The sequence below is a fragment of the Ascaphus truei genome, chromosome 8 (genome assembly GCF_040206685.1).
Source record: "Ascaphus truei isolate aAscTru1 chromosome 8, aAscTru1.hap1, whole genome shotgun sequence".
NCBI classification, from domain to species: Eukaryota; Metazoa; Chordata; class Amphibia; order Anura; family Ascaphidae; genus Ascaphus; species Ascaphus truei.
The window spans coordinates 27,169,087-27,189,521 of NC_134490.1; the positions used below are offsets into that span (position 1 = coordinate 27,169,087).

General features: G+C 42.1%; 1 protein-coding gene across 50 annotated transcripts in view; it reads right to left on the reverse strand.

The window, feature by feature from the left end:
• SORBS1 (sorbin and SH3 domain containing 1) overlaps positions 1 to 20,435 on the reverse strand; it is a 296,558-nt gene that overhangs the window by 24,787 nt on the left and 251,336 nt on the right. For 46 of the 50 annotated variants that reach the window (XM_075610940.1, XM_075610946.1, XM_075610947.1 and 43 more), the window contains 6 exons: positions 17,121 to 17,293; positions 12,172 to 12,257; positions 7,146 to 7,313; positions 6,102 to 6,148; positions 4,583 to 4,697; positions 4,373 to 4,498 (listed from right to left, as the gene is read on the reverse strand). In XM_075610940.1, the coding sequence (XP_075467055.1) occupies positions 4,373 to 4,498; positions 4,583 to 4,697; positions 6,102 to 6,148; positions 7,146 to 7,313; positions 12,172 to 12,257; positions 17,121 to 17,293 (715 nt within the window). The remainder of the gene's footprint in view (positions 1 to 4,372; positions 4,499 to 4,582; positions 4,698 to 6,101; positions 6,149 to 7,145; positions 7,314 to 12,171; positions 12,258 to 17,120; positions 17,294 to 20,435) is intronic. The other 4 variants (XM_075610957.1, XM_075610987.1, XM_075610989.1 and 1 more) reach the window with 1 other exon arrangement.

The following is a 20,435-nucleotide window of genomic DNA, read 5'->3' on the forward strand; positions in this document are numbered from 1 at the left end:
AGCACAGATAACATTCCAAGAGACACTGTTTTTAAGTATACCCTTTGCTTGCTTCATTGTAACATCGCTGGAAGAAGAGATCAGTGTATCTCGAAAGCTCGCACAAATAAAAGCATTTCGTTAGCCACAGAACGGTATCATCTATTTATTTTTTGATTATTGAAGCTCGGCTAACACGGTACTGATACCTCTACATATACATATATATATATATATATATATATATATTTAACGGAGAGGCATTCTGGCAGGTTCAGGGGGCTTCTGCCCCATCTGCGAAACTAAGGAAGGATTTTTCCAGCTCTGGAGGCTCAGTTCCAAATGTTCAGCAGGGAGAATAGCCTAGCCTTGGCAGCAGTAAATGTTGCTTTTCATGGTGCCAGCTGCGGGAGTACTCTGGCCGCGCCCCGTGTGCCTGCCCCAGGCGCCTTCTGCTGCTGCTGTTCACCCCATATTAGGGGAACAGGTTTGGCCGAGTTGAGCTTTGAGGAGGTAATTATTTCACTTTCTTCAGCCTAACTCTGTAGCTCCGTGTTAGAGGAAGCAAGTCACTATGTGCTGGTTTCCTCTATATTGGAGACTGGGATTTTGCCAAGGCTGCCTTTGGTAACAGCAGTCTCATCTATGTCACCATCCTCCACTGATTCTGTCTCAGTAGTGTCATTGAGTGTTGATGCTCTGCTCAAGCACATCTGTTTCTTTGGACTGATGTGAGAGTGGGATATGAGCAACATGTGCTGCAGGTGGATGCAGGTCAGGTGGAGACAGGGATTCTGGAACAGCACCCAGTTCTAGCCTGTTGAGGAACCCCGCAACATGTTTTGTAGCATCAGTATTTAGCATCAGCTGTACCACCTGACTCCAATGCTGCTATTTCTGCTCTAGCTTCAGCTGTGAAACCATCAGCAGGTAGTGTGGTGGTGGTTCAGAAGAGAGAAATTGGCAGTGACGCGACTGCTGGAAGCCCGACTGGGTCAGGTGCGCCAGTCGTTGCTGGAGAAAGTGAGAGTGATATGGGTGGTGATGGTAGCTGTAGTTAGCTTAGTGTGGAGTGCCCTGGGGACTTGAGGTTGGGGAATGCGGCGGCTCCTCTCCAAGACTTCACGGTGGTTAGCCTCAGGCTGGTATTCCATCCTGCTCCATGAGCCTGCAGGTATCACGTAGGCATGGTCGTGCACCCAGAGGAACTACCCCCTTGGGTGTGTAAATTCCTTGAATCACCATGCCATGGCATGGTGAATGACACTGTGGTGGTCTATTGCATCCTCTGTGATGCAGCAGTGTGAAGGGGCAGGATAGGGTGCTGTCTGGGCACAACTTCACTACAACAATATCTACAGTAAAATCACTGACATCTGGGAGAGGAACTGTCCGCAATCGTCCATGTCCTCCTCTTCCTCCAAATGAGGATTCTGCTCCAGGTCATCGTACAAGAGACACTATCACTATGCCCCGAAGCAGGTCACCCTTACCAAGGTGGGCTCCACAGTCTGTCCCTTGTAGAAGTTCTGCTCCTAAGAGCAGTCCTGTGGGAAGTACCCTGCCTTTGGATTATTTTTCTCCTCCACACTCATCACCACCACCCCAGAGACAGCGGGACCAAACAGTAACAGCAAGACAGAGTAGGCACAATCTCTATAGCATGCAGTACATTGGGCTGCTGCATCTGTTCTGTAGGAAAATATTTAGTAAGTGTGAGCTAAATGAAGACGTGTGCTCAAAGGTGGTTCATTAAGCATATAAAACGGAGCCCCCTGCACCAGCATTACAGCTCAGTGAAGATCGTCTTGGCCCTTTAGTTGCTCCTCCTAATTTAGGGGACGATGGAGATCCAACATCCTCTTCATCCTCACACTGAAAGCAATTGGCTCAGTCCCAGTTAAATTACTCTAGCCTACTCTTATCTTATTCTCACTTCTTGTCCCATAATGTGAAGGACCCTACATCCTCCTCATCCCCACTCTTACTATAAAGTACATCATCATCATCATGATCTTCATCACCACTAAAACCCTGAGTCACCTGATCGATTAGTACCAATAATTGAGTCACCCCTAACTGTGCTATTGCTTGTGCCCATCGAATTTCTTTGTTATGTAAGCTTAAGATGACGTGTCATGTGCCCTGTAAGTGGATAGGTACCCAGATGAATCCCCACTTTTCCATGCCTAAAAGATCCTGCACAAACATCAGGTGACAGCACCCACATCTTCACCCTCTTTGATTTAACTCCCCTCCCTCTAAACTCATTGATTTTGGAGTACTTGAAGAAACAGGGTGAAAGCTGCTATCACTAGACCTAGATGTTGCTGCTAGCCTAAGGAGAATTCTTGAAGCTGTCCTTCTCCCCCCCCCTACTTGAACTACCACTGCTGCATACGTGACCCCTATCAAGATATTAATCATCATCGCCATACTCCACTTCTATTGTTATACGGCTAAGGATAATATCTTCTCGCCTCTCCTCTCATTGCTACTACCAGGGCCATGCACTCACGATGAGAAGGATGACAAATGATGTGGCATTGATTGCTTTTGCCCAACAGTGTGTGTTCTTTCTGAAGAGGACAATGTTTTTTATGTTGAAATATAGACTATAAGACAATTTTGCTTTTTGCTGATGGTGGTGGCCAATGCTGCCAGCAGCTCACAGAGTGATTGACTATCATCATCACTTTCACTGCAGCTACCATCAACGCCATTAACCGTTGTTGTAGCACCAAGGATAACTTTGTATTCTCCTACATTACTAGTACCATGAGCAGTTTGTGCACCATACACATTAAACACCACGCTTATCATCACCATCTTCGTCTACCTCCTCCATCTCTGCCTCAATCTGGCCCTCGAGAAGATCATCATCCTCCATGCACATTACGCTGAGGATGTAGGAGACAGACTCTTTACTCACTGGTAATTCTGCTGGTGCCCTTGGACAACGAGAGGTTGAGGGCTGTCAAGTCCCCTTCTCCTCAGCAGAGTTATCTTTCTCTTAGGCTGAGTCCCCACTGGCACTGAGCGCGCTCATGCTTGGAGAGTGCTCCAAGCATGAGCGCTGGGTGTCCTGCATTTATGCACGCACGTGCGCGGGGGGGAATTGCGGGTAGTTGAGCGCGCTGGAAAGTTAGTTTTTTTTGTTTAACTAAGCGCCGAGCGCAGGTGAGCGTGTGTGCCTGCGCACGAGCGTGCACAGCGTGAGCGGGGACTTACATATACTGTATATCTATATATGTAAGTAACCGCCGCAAGCGCCGCCCGCTCAGTGCTAGCGGGGACGCAGCCTTACTCACACTAGCAGTAACAATAACGTGTGCTTAGTTTGACATGAATGGCTACTCTCTCTCTAAGCCACTTCTAGTGGTGCCAGTAACTTGTAGTTGTTTGCTTACAATCTGTTCCACCCTTGTGGTGGTGGTAATCTGTTTGTCCTCGCCTAAGGTTGAAGACGATAATAATGTTTTGGAGAATTTTGATAACACCCCCCTTTCAGTTATATTTCTTTTCATACTTCTGTAGAAAGCTGCTGCTTTAGGCTGCGGTCCCACAGTGTGTTCTACAGCGCACGCCTCGAGCACACGCACCGCCCCCCAATCAGCCAAGTCCCAGTCCCTACTTCCCCGTGGAAGGTGCAGCCGTGCTCTACGACGAGTTCTCTCAAATACAAAAAAATAGTATTTGGAACTCGCGACAGAGGCGTGGCCACGCCCCCGCCGGCGATTCCGCCAATGAGGGCGAACCAGCTGCATGAGGTCATGGCCACGCCCCCGCAAAAACCCCGCCACGCCCCCTCCCATCGCAATCACTCCCTCTCTCATAAGACCGCAATCTGCGGTGAAGCTCTGTGCACGTGCCGCCCCCCGCGTGAAACAGTGCTGACTGGGACCGCAGCCTTATGTCAGGTAGAACTACTACTACAGCTACCATTTTGTTCTCTATGGTCCCACTCCCACTTATTAAAAAGCCTTTTCCTGACAACTCAGCTTTCATGCCAACTTCCCAACCCTTCATCCTTGTTTACTATTAACTAGTCATAATTTATTGAGTGGTCTACCATGTAGCTCTAGTACTGGGAGTGGCTTAACTACTGCCCAGGATGACCGGGTCATGTCCCGGGGACCCCAGCTCGAGGTGGGGCATGAACTTACTCAGGACCCTCCTACCTGATGCTTGATGACCCCCCTAAGCGGGTACAGAGGCCCTGCACTCTTCCCCACAGAAATGAAACTGATTGCCAGGGAGACATGATGCTGTGTTGTTATGGCAATGCGACGCCAGCGAGTACTGGTAGAACGTCCACTCAGTAAAATGAGAATGCAAAGTCCCAAGTCATCCTTACGGTTTGGATGAATCATACAAATTTACTGTACTTTACCTTTTTAAATGACATTTCCACTGGGGTATCTCCATTAAAGTTAAACTTGGCAACAGCATCTCCATATTCCAAAACTTGTATCGGCGATTCTCTCCTTGGCTGTGGTTTTTCCATTTGGGGGAGTAGCTGAAAATAACATAGGACCATTTTGAGTCCAACTGGCTAAGGAAAAAAGCGTCCAGACCATGTATTGAAAAATATAAGGGATACCTCAATGTATGATATTGGGACGATTCCCACCCTGCCGTGGTGTTCTCCTTCATACCAGTTCGGATCAATTTGTTTGTAAATATAAACCACATCTCCTTTCTGCAAAGGTAGCTCCCTGTACGGAAAAACATAGGAAATACTTATACGCCACTCACAGAATGTCAGAGAAATGAAGATCACGATCGTCACCAAACTATACACCTGTACTAGGAGTATGTAGACATTTCTATACCAGAAGGAAGGTGAAATATACTGAATGCAGCTTGTTACTCAGGCAAGGTGATGTTCCTTGAGACCTGGAAGAGTCTTTTTGCTCCAAACTTAAGTAAATAAAATGGAATTAGCTGGTGCGCTAATCTCTTCCCTTATCCTCCTGCTATGTAAAAAAAGAAAGAGCGAAAGAGACAGAGAAAGCCCACTACAGGCATACCCCGGTTTAAGGACACTCCCTTTAAGTACACTCGCGAGTAAGGACATATTTTCAATAGCACAATACCCCTGTGTCTGTACTCTCGCTTCGCCAGTACTGACACTTATTCTGCCCTACAGACTGCCGTAGTAGTGATGCGCTGATTCTCCTCGCCCAATGGGCAAATGGCCGCTCGTGCATGCGCCTGTCAGCACGTCCTGAACAGCAATACCAGCTCCCTACCTGTACCGAAGCATCGATACGTGGAAAAAAACTAGTGCTTCACTTTAAGTGCATCACTTTACATACATGCTCTGGACCCATTGTGTATGTTAATGCGGGGTATGCCTGTATTGCAGTACTCATTATGTTCGCACAGAAATGCATGGACTTGCACAGCCAGGGGTTGTCTAGCTAATTTTAGCCCAGGGCACAAGCTCAACATACTACACACACACGCACACACCATATATACATACACATATATATATATACAAACACACACACAATAAAAAGATCACTTGTGAGCACATTCCAGGTCTGCAACCCTGCCTTTCACCATTATCCCCAGCATACAGTGCTTCCACTGCAGCCAGGGATTCTGGGAAATGATATGCAAATGAGCACACGTGTCACCTTTTGTCTGAAATACCATTGTTACAGCTCCATGTGTGTGTATATATATATATATATATATATATATATATATATATATATATACTGTATATATACATACGGTATACATACATATACATATATATATATATATATATATATATATATATATATATATATATACACACACACACATACACACACACACACACACACACACACACACACACACACACACACACTTACCCCGGAGTCGGAGAGCTGCTGTATAGAGATCCTCTTCACCGGCCCGGAATGTTCAATTCTGACTCTGGCCCGGGGGCTATCGCCCCTTTGCCCACCCTGGCCAGCCAGCCCGCCCCGTATAAACACAGCTACTACCACCCACTTGTTAATTTCCCCTAAATATTCCGTTGTGAGTGGGTCATTGTACCAGTCTCAACATAAGCTGCTCAAGGAAAAACAAAAATACAATTATTTTAACTGTATACTTACTTCAGTGACTGTGCTTTAAAATCAAACTTTGCCCTGGCTGGCCTCATCTACAATTAAAAAGACAGGTAAACAATAATAGGATGAAGCGTTATGCCGAAACGTATCAAATAATGTCATATTAGAATGGTAAAATTAAACAAACTGTAGCCTACATTAAGCAGTGTTTGACACAATTGATATATGAAAAATCATCCAGATATAATTTGACAAGACTGATTTAAATTAGGATAAGGAGAAAAAGCTGGAAACTGAGGGGGGGGCAGGGGTGTGAATTAAGTAAATGAACCAATTTCAGCACTGAGAGCCGCCAGTTTCCGAGATGTTAACAATGACAGATTGCAACTGGGTCCAATCAAAAGAAAGCTGTGATGTCATGTCCCAATGATGTCACAGCTTTCTATTGGCTGTCCATAGTAAGGCTAATCTGGCAGCCCTATTGTCTCCCTGGATCAGCATTAAAAACCAAGGAACAAAAGAGCTCAGAAACCAAGGGCTTTCTGGAGCTAAAAACAGCACCTTTTAGCTCCTGTGGAACGCCTTTTGTTGTGAAAATAATCAAGAAAAAAAATCAAGTGCATGAAGAAGATTCACGGCTTCATTTCTTTCAAGTTTTGCGTTTACAATAACATATACTGTATTCATTTTTAACCGCAGCATAAAAGTTGATTTGCAGAATGTTAGGGCAAGATAAAAACATGCTTTTTTTGAATGTTAAAAGGAATGACATATCTTAATGAATTACAGCTAATAGAAACAGAAGCAGACAAAAGAATGATTTTGTGACGTAATGGAAGACATGTAGAAAAATGGTATTGTATAATGAACGCATGCACTGCAAGGAAGCACCGTCTTTCTACCAGCCCGCATGCTCCAACATAAAGCTGCTCATTTCAGCTCCTTCACCAGCCAAATTAGGCAAAAAGCAAATCTACATGAAGCCGATTGGCAACATCGCTAGATAACTAATGATTGGCTACAATGAGACGATGTGAGTGGCAGATATTGCTTTGGGTCAAGCAGGAGGTTGGGGTAACCAGAACAGACCTCTGACCCAGATCTCCTCTTTGCTGCATCGTCTACATTGAGGAGGTCCCCAAATCGTTCATTAGTGATAAACTGGTGATGTGATGGGACACTGCCAGTGTGCCTTCTAGCTGCAATATCAGCCTCTTCTTGCTCACGTTTATGCCTTCTTTGATCCTCTAAAAGTTTCTAAGATAAAATTGCATAAGAGGGGCTGTAAATAACCTGTCTGATGGCATGAAAACTGGCAAAACAATATAAGTAAGTATCCCTGTTTCTACTGGATAAAACAGTAGGGGGGAATTCATCAATGCTTTATTGATACAGGTTAGCACTTTCCGATTGGTGTAATAACACAAAATATTACAGATTCATTAAGCAAATGGTTTATACTTTCGACATGCTGTTGGTCCCCAAGAAAATATTGAAAGACTTAAGGCCATATTCACTTATCGGTGCTATTCCATAAAACATCTTCCGTCACCTAAATGGGCTGGCAGGTATCTCCCGGCGCCTTAAGGAAAAGCATCAATACGTCAATATGATTTCCTCGAATAACTACCAGGCCCATGGAAGCCACAAATGGATCCGAAAAATACAATTCATTTAAGAATAATTTAGTAATTCCCAGCTGTGATACCTTTAAATGTATAAAAATGAGAATTATCCATAGATGTTGTTATATATAAGCATTGAGACTTCACGCATACATTCTCATAATGCTTGCATATACAGTAACTACAGGCAGTCCTCGGTTATCCAACGGAATCCGTTCTGGAAGTAGCGTTGGATAGTGAAACCGTTGTAAAGTGAGTCCCATGTTAATCAGTGGCGGTGAGCGTTGGATAACGCATTCTGGCATCGAACAACGGCCCATAGGGTTGCGTTGTAAAGCGTTGGATATGCCATTCGTTGTAAAGTGAAACGTTGGATAACGAGGACTCCCTGTATAAACAACTCTCGTATTGATCCATTGAATGCATCACAGCCAGCAACAAATCGGCATTTCTCCATTACCAACACAGCTACTAAAAAACACATCAGTACGTCATTGAAAAGAAACAATGTATTGGTTTCAGGGCTCTTCCAATGCAGAATGATATCAAACATTCTCTTTACGGTTTGTCACCGCATTGAGGTAGGGAGGTGAGACAGCCTAAATATTTTGGGGGTAATACATCTCCAACAAGTAACGTGTTGCTAATCTTATTTTTCTTTCCTGCGTACCTAAGAGCTACCAGGCATGACAATGGGTGTGTTTGCCTTCCAAAGCCTTAGATAAACTCCTCCGCAAGAAACACCCACATAAATATGGGCTATATTTTGGAGATAATGATGAAAGAAAAAGTAAGATTAGCAAAGAATGTGGAATAGTTGCACTGGACAATTTGGGATCAGTGCTTGAGCCCTAATGATTAAGGGGTAGGATCAAGGAGTCAAATTAATGGTAAGGTCAAAGGTACGTAGCTACAGCAGTACAAAATGGGGTATATTATGCTAGTTAAACCCTTCAAATACCAAGCCACGTCTCGGATAAATTTAAAGGAGTGTGTCTGCGTTCCTTTTTAGGGGTACAATTAATTTATCCTAAATAATAGTACAATACAAAACACTCCTAAATAATGTAATCTGAATTATATTTTATTGTATAAATATATTTAATTAAAAATGCCATTTTATACATAGTGCTATTTTCTACTTAACATTTTTATACTCTTACCAACCTCTGAATTTCCACCTCTGAATGTCAGAAGTGATGGTGCAAACATTATACTGAGTGTTCATAAGTAGCTAAAATTATTATTTTTAATTATTTTTAATGATCAGCAATGAAATTGATGCATTGATGAATTCCCCTTTTACTCTTTCACATATATATATATATTATGTAAGTTAATTCTAGGTAGGATTAACTACACAGAAACCATATACACATAACATACAAGGACACTACACATAAATCATATTTAAATTACATGTACAAGACAAATGTGACATATCAAATAAATGATCATAAATAGATCAAAACAATAATGTATTTATTAAAGGCAGTCACATATCTTAGAGCCAACACCAATCAGAAAGGTCATACCCTGCCTTTTCAAATATACATGCTGCCACTTGTAGCATTGTGTATGTGTATGTGTATGTACATATATATATATATATATATATATATATATATATATATATATATATATATATATATATATATACATATATATATATATATATATATAATTAGTTCTGTTTTCATCATGGTCTGACAAAGAGGATTTTACACAAGCAGATTCCCTTATTTAAGCTGTTATTGAAATATTGAGTGGTTAAACCCCGTTCCATCACAGTATATACTTATGACTTTGGGCAGTATTATGAAGCTGTGCTAAGCTAAAAGGCACCTTTATGGCTAGAGATGGACGCATTTATTGAAGTTTGGCATGGGAATATTCGCGCAGATGTTAGTCAATCTTCTCAAACTCACAAAAGTTTTTTGCTTACAAATCATGGCGAATACAATGAAATCTGCGAGACTTATTTCGTTTGGTGCAAAAAAAACCCTCAAGTTTGCATAAGCACCAAAAAGCGCCACGGCCTTACGCACTCAGTCGCGAAGATGAAAGTCTGCAAAAGGAAAGTTCACCCGAGTAAAATGTCAAACAAAAGCAGAAGCGGGGTTTTCCAAACTCAGACGCGTCCACCAAGATTTGCACTTGCAAAATAAGCCAATTTCGCGGCAAACGCTAACTTTGGCGAAAAGTTCTTACATCTCTTCTTATGGCCTACTCAATTTGACGCCTCATTACTTAGCACCATTTAGTACATATTTGGGCCTTCATGTGGCCTGTGGTTTAGGAACAAAAATTTGAGCCATGCTCCTGATGAAGCAACACGTGAAAGGTACGTCGGGTCGAAGTTGAGAGCAGACGAGAGTGCAGCATGGGGCTTTCTGGCGCTTTTCTACTAGCTGACGCCATTTCCCCTACCTACTAAATCGGGACTGTGGACGCTTAATTTTTCCTCTGGAGGTTCAATGCAGTGGATCGTAGGGTCATATGCATTAGCAACTCTGCTACATTTATACTTACCCTGCGATAAGGACCATTTAGTTCAGTCACTGCATTTTGAGTGATATCATGTTTCTCCTCTATGCACTTTAATAAAAACCACGCTAAGGTTATTTTGTATCCTATATTGGACCCGGGTACTGTTATTGGGTCAGTAAGGGTCCTATCGGTTTCCTCACGGAAACCTTTTTTTCTGCTGTCCACCACATTTGTTCTGGTATTTTGACATTATTACAGCTATATGTCTTTTCTCACTCATTTATGTTTAGATATTTAAGTGTTTTTGACTTTGTACATCCTTTGTCTATTAAGAATTAAAGTGATTGTTATATTTACACAGACCAAAGTGTGCCCTGTTTCTGGACGATGTCTATACCCCCCTTTAGGGATATATCTCTTTTTTTTGTCCTACAACAATTAGATTGTAGGCTTTTTTGGTAGTGCTGTATACATTATTAGCGCTATATAAGAAAATAATGGTATCATCATATTATATAATGTTATCATAGTTATTATTATTTATCATAGAAGTAGAACGAAAATACACTAAGGCCTATGACTAAACCCCCCTTTCAATATGTTGTAAAGTTTATGTTTTTATTATTATCCTCAATAAATGGCTTGCTTGCACATAGATATCATGTATATAATATTTCTCTTTTAAAATACATATCCAAATTAACTTTAAATCTAGAGGAGGTCAAGAATGAAGAAATGGATATCTTACATGAAACCTGGCCAGAGCTGACTGCAATCCTTGTGATTCAGGATAAACTGCTTGTGTAAGGCAGATCAGATTGATAACAGAATAATAACAGAATAATAACAGACTATAGAAACTGGCAGGCAATAAAACACAGGGCCTATTCTGGTAGCTGAAATTGTCAGTGCCAAACGGCGTGGTTTGGCGTGTTCAGACGTAGCAGAATGACATGTGAGAAAACACCCTATTCTCTCATGCAAATCGCTTCTTCTAAACCGCTTCTTAAAAAAAAGTCACAAACCGCCAGGTTTAACAACCAAAACACCCGGACTGTACGTGCTTTAGAAGCGGAATAACCTGAGGTGTTGCCAACTCCATCCCCAGTCTGACTTATGGGTTTTACTGAGATATGGGTCTTGCTCTCTCTCAGCCAAACCCATATATTTCAGGCTCTGGATGGAACTCTCAATACCAAGCTCGCCACCCTTGAGGTGGCGTGAAAAAAATGCGAGGTTTTTAGAAGCGGTTTGCATAACGGAGCTACGGGAATTACAGTTTGTCAAAAAATACGAGTTGGAAGCTTTTGTTGACAAACCGATCGGATTGGCAGAGCCGGAGTGAAACCGCTTCTAAAAAAGCCTTCTTGACACGGATTGGACATGCGAGAAGGGCTTACAGAATAGCCAAGCACGCCAATCCGATCGGAAAGGGCACTTTAGAAGCGGTTTGTCACTCTTCAAAGATACTAGAATAGGCCTCATACACTTTCACAGTTCAAAAGGAAATAAACTTACCAGATTTTTCTTTAAAAAAGAAAAGCACATTATTACAAGAACACAAACGACACACTTTTTTTTTATTTATATAATGCTTAATGTCCTTTCTGCCCCTTTGCAATGTGCCACAATCGCCCTGGATTTAACGGGGTTAAACCTATAGATTCTAATGCTGCTTTGTATCAATGTAGATAAATCTCTGTGTTGCAGACTGCTTTAAAATCACAAGTATTCAACAAATGGACATCAAGAAAAATTCCATACTAAAGCAAATCATTTGCATACATTTTTACCCACTAGAACTAAATGTTAGTGATAACACGTCCAGTACTATCTTTTAACTTGCAACAATTTGATGCAATATCTGAAATAAAACTATGATGAATTCCCCCAGTGCGTTACTTTTTTTTATTTATTTTTTTTTAACTTTAAAGACGTGTTGAACACAAATATTCAACTTGCTTCGTGAAAATGATTGGTAGTAAGAATAAAGGGAATACCTCTTTGCTGTCATAGCGTCTGCGAATGACTTCTTCCGGTGCATCCATATACTCGAGAGGTGCAAAATGCCTTGGAGATTCTGAATCTACTTCAAAACAACACAACGGAGTTACCCCACAAAATACATATTCATTAAGGCACAGATAGACATATACTGAACCAGCACACAGAACCATGTGAAATTCTGACTGTAGGTTACTTTATACAGAATCACGGCAACCGAAAGATAAAAGACCTTTTGTTTGTGATCTTGCTGGAAAGATCAAAAACAAAAAAGGTAGAAATTGAAGAGTACAAGTCATCACTTTATGGGACAAAACTGTACTAATGACACTCAGATTTTAATTGGATAAACTAGGTAAATGGCACTTAGCGGTCAGACTGGTCTGCAACACATTGCAAAGTAACACATTGTTGCTCCTTCTGGGTAGCGAAGGTTTCTAAACATAAAAAAAAAAAATCAAACGAATATAAATATTTGAAAAACATTTTGGAACTATTTTTTTTTTACCAGTGGGAATCTGAATGGGGGGGGGGGGGGGGGAATGGCAATCTTGTTAGCTGAACATGTCGTAATCAGAGTCAGATTTATTCAGACTCCCCTGATTGGAGCTTCCAGCAGCGCATAAACTGGTAGCTGGAAATGCTTACACTTGTTTAGATTTTTGAAACGGGATTAAATCACGTCCACATTACTGGAGTTAGAATAAACGTGGTCCTAAACAACACTGCATTTTGAACGTGCATATAAAAAAAAAAAGTTGCTTTATGTATATTACACATACTTATTAACGTCCATCTACAGTACAACTCTGCCACTATCAATGCAGTATATGTTCAGTTTAAGGGGGTAGTAAGCTGCTTCTTTGCATACAATTTATGTAAATGTTAATTTAGGAGGGACACAGACGAGCACTGATGTGGAGTCAAGAAATATGGAAACAAAGTGGGAAGACAGTTAAATGATCGGCCACACAGATGAAGTGTCACATTGGTAAGAAGCAACAGAAAAAAAAATCCACCTTCTGTATATGTTCCATGTTCACCGTTCTGATTGTTGTTGTTTGTGTCCAAATTGTTACTTAAAGGAAATGAGACCATATCTCCATTATCGAGAGAGTCAGAACAGTTGGATCCTAGCTTGGAACTATCCTGCTCAAGGTTTTTAACACTGAAACAACTCAACCTTTCTACAATGTCAAATGAGGAAAGGCGTGTTGGAACAAGAGGTCTTTCTTCACAAGACTGCGTAGGCAGTAATGCATTATCTAGCTGGCTTTCTCTAGCTGGCGCTACTGCATCATTGTGTTTCTCTGTGGTATGTGGTGACTTTTTTGAACTGTTTAAGTTTTTTTTTAACCTGAACGGAAGCGGGCTCATAAGATATATATTTCTCTGAAAAATCTGCCGATCAACTTGAGTATCTGATTTTGAAAGCAAGGTCTTGGAAATGTTTTGTTCATGCCTTCGAATAGTTGTAAATCGCGTATAAGAAGCTGGACAGGAACTCTTGCACGTGTTAGGTTTATATTTCTGAGATTGTTTGATTGTGCTATTGCAGCTACCATTGGATGCATTGGAAAGTCGGTCAGTCTCATCAGCACAGCTAGAAAGAGTATCTCCAAGTGCAGTGTCACTGAGGTCGGAGCTGGCCTCCTCAACATTACTGCTAGTTGTAGAGGCGGTGTGCATTGGTATTTGAACATGTCTCGCTACATTGTTTTTCAATGGGGTCTCCAAAAGGGAATCGGCAGAACAGGCTGACAACGAACCCCCTTTACAATGCGATGGTGTAGGCGAGGTGCTTTGTCCATTGGATATGTCTAGACAAGGCATAGATCTGGACCTCTGTATAAGTTGCTCAAATGCTGTTACACGGGATAACACTGTATGTTTTGGGATATGTTCAGAGCCCCCCAGTCCAGGAACATGAACTGCCCTGTGCTTTTCCTCCTTCTCAAAATGAGAAGCAATGTCTCTCACACTGGAGCAGGACGATGCAGAGTGAAGTGTAGTATGATTAATATGGTGCATGCCTCTGTACATCACGGTGAACTCCGCTCCGTTGGTTCTGAAACTTGATGGGGAAGAACATTTGGAGGCATTCACGCTGTATTCTTGCAAACTCATCGCACTGCCCGACTTTGTGTTATAATCTCGGCAGGATTTCGCCAAGAGATTTTCGACACTCCCACCTGCTTGTCTTGTGCAAAAATTTTTGTTTTCAAACGACGAAAAAGAGTCGAGCAAGTTTTCACAGCTTTGTGCTTTCTGTTGAGGCGGCGTTATGCTCTTGCCTTGCGTGAAGGTGCTCGGCGGTGCGACTTTAGGTTTGAATTTGGATGGGAGTATTTCAGCAATACAAGCTTTTGCAGCGGACAACGATGACTTCTGCTTATATGTGCTACCTAACGTACTGCTAGCACTAAATGTGCGGCTGCTAATTGAGGAATGTGAAAACATATGAGCATTCCCACCTTTAGGATCCATTTGTGAGCATGCAGAATAGAATAAAGTCAATGTGTTAAAATACTAATGGTTAATGCAGCAGAGAGATAAAAATATATTTTGAATATAACACGTTCAGTTCAAATTATGTGTTGTGAAAAAAAATTACAATTTGTATTTATCAGATTTTTAATGTTGGGAGCTACAGAGGAAAAATGCATACTGGGGAGGAGGGGGCTACATGGACATAATACTGGGGAGGAGGGGGCTACATGGACATAATACTGGGGGAGAAGGGGGCTACATGGACATGATACTGGGCCGGTTATGGTCAGGGACAACTTGGTGTTCATTTTGGGCGGATGTGGGGCAGGATTTCTACTTCAAGGTACAGTACTATACTTTGTCCTGTCTGTGTTACCTTGTGATCTGGGAGTGTTAATAGAAGATGCCAAATGATGCCTATATTAAGAATGTATCATATTCTGTGCCTGTCATTTTCTACCCTATTGTTAGCGTCCAAAACTACTGCCAGATCTGTGGCGACCCTGGCTAACGATCTGCATGTTTACAACACGTCATAGAATGACAGTGATATTCCCCTTCTATGTTACCTTTATTATACTTTTATCACATTTTGGTATATAAGGCATATGATACATACATTGTGTTATATATATATATATGCACACATACACACACACACACACACACACTCTCTCCCAAAACAAAAAGTCACTAGCCCACCCAAAAAGACTCACCACCCCACCTCACGAGTCTAACCTGCGGCGGGGTATGGCAGCATGGTGCGGAGTCTCCTGCCGTTCTCCTGCTTCTCCCCTGCAACTTGCGAGTGTATCCCCTACAGCTCCTTTCAAAATGGCTGCATGGCGTCAAATGACGCGCGTTGCCATGACAACGGGACACTACGTGCCGTCAAGCGGTGTCAAGTTGTCATGGCAAAGTGCATCAATTGACGCCGTGCAGTCATTTTGACAGGAGCTGCAGGGGAGACTCTTGCAAGTTGCAGGGGAAAGCAGGAAATTGTCGGGAGACTCCGCACCACACCGCCGCAGGTAACACTAGACAGCGGGGAAAATGCACTCACTCCAGGCGAGTGGGCGAGTGCATTTGTCGAGATATACATATATATATATATATATATATATACAGTACACACATACACACATACACACATACACACACACAGTTGTAGCCAGCATCATTCTTCTTCGATAACACAACATAGCACCGAGTGTCCACAATATTCATGGCAGTGTTAACATAGAATATCACAACATATTCCACCGGAGGGAACACTAAAGCCTGTGTGTATTTCTGTGTTTATATACATACATACAGTATATATATATATATATATATATATATATATATATATATATATATATACTGTGTGCTCATTTGCATGTCATTTCCCAGAATCCCTTGCTGCAGTGGAAGTGCTGTATGCTGGGTGATGATGGGGAAAGGCGGGGTTGCAGACCTGCCTAAGACATGCAGATGAGCATACAGTTGTATTTGCATATTTGTTTTCCTGTGGAGGGTTTTTGTCACTTTTTTTACTCACCATAACTTAACTCAGTATTATGGTATATATATATATATATATATACACAGTGTTCGACAAACCTATACATTTGCTCGCCCCGGGCGAGTGGATTTAACCCCCGGGCGAGTAAATATTGGCCCAAGCAGCACACGTTTGGTACTAGGTGGCGAGTAGATTTTTTTGTGTGGCGAGTAGATTTTTTGGTGATTTGTCAACCACTGTATATATACATATATATATATACAGTGTTCGACAAACCTATACATTTGCACGCCCCGGGCGAGTGGATTTAACATTGTGGCGAGCTCATATTGGCCCAAGCAGCACACGTGTGGTACTAGGTGGCGAGTAGATTTTTTGGTGATTTGTCGACCACTGTAATATATATATATGCAAATATAACTGTATGCTCATCTGCATGTCTTAGGCAGGTCTGCAACCCCGCCTTTCCCCATTATCACCCAGCATACAGCACTTCCACTGCAGCAAGGGATTCTGGGAAATGACATGCAAATGAGCACACAGTGTCACTTTTTGCCTCAATAACCATTTTTAACATGGTTCCCTATAGGCTTAAGCTTGCTGCATGGTCACAGCTTTGAGCACAGCCAGGGTTAAGGTGCATACCCAGAAAACCACCCACAGACAGCCGTTTCGACCTTGATGGGTCTCATCAGTGTGGGGTTGATTTTTCTGGGAATGCAAGAGAGGCTATGGGATAGGCTAAACCATAATACTGAGTTAAGTTATATATATATATATATATATATATATACTTCCATGTTATGTTATATGTACGTACATATCAGGTTAGACTTTAGTTTAACACTTATAACTGCTAAACTCACATAATACACAGAAATAACACAATCATAAATAAAAGGCCTCCTCAGCGTATGTCTCACAGATGCCCTTTCTTGGCTGACTTACCTTTATTGGACGCAGAGCTGGAGGGGCGTCGGTTCAGGCCACTCAATCCCTGGAAAGGTATATCTCCGCCTTCTAACACATTCTTGTAAACGTGTCTCTCATTGTCAGAGAGCGTGGGATCCCCAGAAGCTTCTTCCGTCTCCCTGCTTAAGTGGTAGTCAGGTGAATATGAGCTAGAACACATTAAGCAGAGGCTCGTTCATTTCCAGGCGGCCTTACAGTCAAACAGGGGAAAAGCCTTTTGGCAAATCCCATTTTTCAGCTCATAAGTGTTTGTCTAATCAGTTTCATAATCTCAAAATAATGCAAATATTTGCAAGAAACAAAACTAAAGGTGCAGTCCCCCTTTGGCTTGAGGGGAACTAATGGCAATGTTGGGTTTTAATTTGTGACATTTGGGCGATTATTGCACTTTGTAACCCAGCTCAGGGTTAATTTTAGCCAGAGTTAAATTAAACAGGTCTAACTACGTTTAATTTAGATTTTTTTTTAAACTCTGAAAACAGCAGGGACTCTCAGGAAGGGGGGTTTACTTTATTCAGTAATAATGTAACCATATTTATGCACGCCACCTTTCTGTCAGAGCATCAGCTAGGGCACTTTTAAAGCTGCAGTTCAAGCAATATCCTACGTGTGTTCTGTTTTAATAAATCAGTTCTGTACTATGAAAAAATACTTGTAGCATTTAAAAAAACAAAATGAAGACATTTTTTAATATATTCTAATGTAACAAGCATTTTTGTTTCTATAGCAACCATTTACAAAGTCACATCCCCTTTCTCTGCTGAGACAGGCTCTGGCACACCCCTTTTGCCCTCTCTCTAGGCGTGCACCAATTGGATCTAGTGGCTGCCTGGTCACATTATCTTCCACACAGAACTTTGCATTTTGGGTACTCCTCTGCAGCACTGACAGTGATTTAGTGAACCCCGAGCCGAATCTTTGCCGATCGATCACAGGAGAACGGATCGATTGGCCACTTGGCTAATTACTTGTCAGTGTGTAGATCAGGGGTGCGCAGTCTTTCCCTGCTGCACCCCCCTGCATGCTTCCCTCCCTGCTCGTGCCCCCCTCCCTTACCTTCGGCTCTTAGCGTCAAATGACGTCGCGGGGTCATGTGACGCCACGTTGCTATGGCATCGCCGAAACAAAGTAAGTGAAGCTGCAGAGGCCTCACGTGATCCCCCGGCATTAGTTGAAATGCCTCGGGGGAAGAGCGCGGGGCATCTGCAACCGCCGCGCCCTTCCTGAAAAATCTTGCGCCCCCCAGTTTACGCCCCCCTGGTGTAGATTGTATTGATGCACATATTGAATGGGGGGACAAAAACTAATTTTTAAAACGGCAGCTTGAAAATGACTTAGAAGCAGGGTGATGCAACTAAAAATGCATTACCTTCTATGAAATGAATGATTGTGTTAACCATCGGTTATAAAAAAAAGTGAATGCATCGTTAACTGCTTGTTTCACTGCATCTTATATTGAATTGGGAGATCTGACATAGGAAGGACACTTATCATGCGGGTTAGAAGAAGAAAAAGAAAAGATCTGACTCTCGGGGAACTACAACAACTGCCAAGTCTCAATTTCCAAGCCAACCTTCACAAATTAAATAAAATCCTGTTACTGGTCGGATTGTGGTTTTATAAATGTAACAAAAATATTTTGTAAGCCCAAAATCTTAACCCCTTCGCTGCCACTGGGCCAATTAACACAATGCCTTGCTGGTCCCCGTGGCGTCACCGTGCTTTGTGTTACCCTTTGCCATTTAGAGTTGATGAATTCTAATGATCTTTTAGCGACCGGGTGATCTTAAAATCCAATGCACAAATTCACTATCACACACTGATAGATATACCGTCACACCGAGGCACACACATTAACACACTGATATCTACACAAAGCCACTGCTACACATACTTTACATAGCCAGACAATTAGAGTTGTGTAAAGGTCTTCAAAACCGGTTCTCAATTTTTTTTTTGCACGTGCTCACACACACACACACACACACACGTACAAAGATGCACACATGCTCATCTATTGTTATATACTTATTCAATTGTAAGCCTGGGATTTTATGCTTACATGGGTGCAACACCCCAGACACCATAAATTGGTCCTACGTGGGGCTTTAAGCTGCACTTGTATGCTTGCTCCCTGAAAACTTCACAACCCTTTAACATTTTATTGAAGCCAAGGATTACAGATCTGGCTATTTTTGTTCTAATGATTTAATACTCCCAAACCCACACACATTCCAAGGCGGATGATTCTTTCTGTATGAGTAAGCCACACAGTTTGTACTTGCACGTTGTACTTCCTAGTTCTTTTACATTCAACCTGCTTAAATTATAGAACAGCAGCATTGTGCTGTAGCTAAACCCTCTGAGTGCCCTACGCCTACGGCATAGCCACCATGTCATGGGGTCTGGCACTCCCCCCTGGCTCCGTGACATAGTGGTTATGTCATAGGTGTTCATCTTGTTCTCTATGGGAGATCACGTTCTGACCTCCTCTGGAGACCCTGAAAGTGATCCAGCCGGCAGAGGAACGGGAGAGGAGGACTCTTCCGTTTGGGTAATCGGTGACGCCGCAGTCGTGTGAGCGCTCCATGATTGCAGCGTGACGGAGTGACCGGTTAAAAAGCAAGTCCTATCTAGGACAAAACAACAGGAGCCAGGGGCATAGCACTCATGTAAGCAAGTGAGCACACACTCCGAATGTCAGAAGTATACAAACAGTACATTAGCATATTTTAGAGAGGGAGTGGCAGGGGAACCTGGTTCAATTCCCAGTGTTGGCTCCTTGTGACCTTGGGCAAGTCACTTTATCTCCCTGTGCCTCAGGCACCAAAAACATAGATTGTAAGCTCCATGGGGCAGGGACTTGTACCTGCAAAATGTCTCAGTAAAGCGCTACGTAAAACTAGCAGCGCTATACAAGAACATGCTATTATTATTATTATTATTATATGTGGGTGTGTATATATTTGTACATGTGAGCAAATCTGTGCATGCCATTGTTTGTCTGCATCGGAAGTGTTAATGTTTGTATGGGCGTCATTGAATGTGCAGTAGGGTTAAAGTGCACACATTGCTCAGTATGTTGATCCATTGGCAGTTACAGTAAGGTGTTTTAACAATCTGTGCTTTCAAAATATTTGTACTGTCTGCTTTCCTTTGTACTTAAGCTATCAATGGTGTCACAATGACTCTACTAAAGTAACACATAAATAACATTTTAACCTTCAAAGTTAAAAGGTAGGTTCTAAGAAAACTACATTGATTTGTTGTTTAAAATGTATTTACCTATAT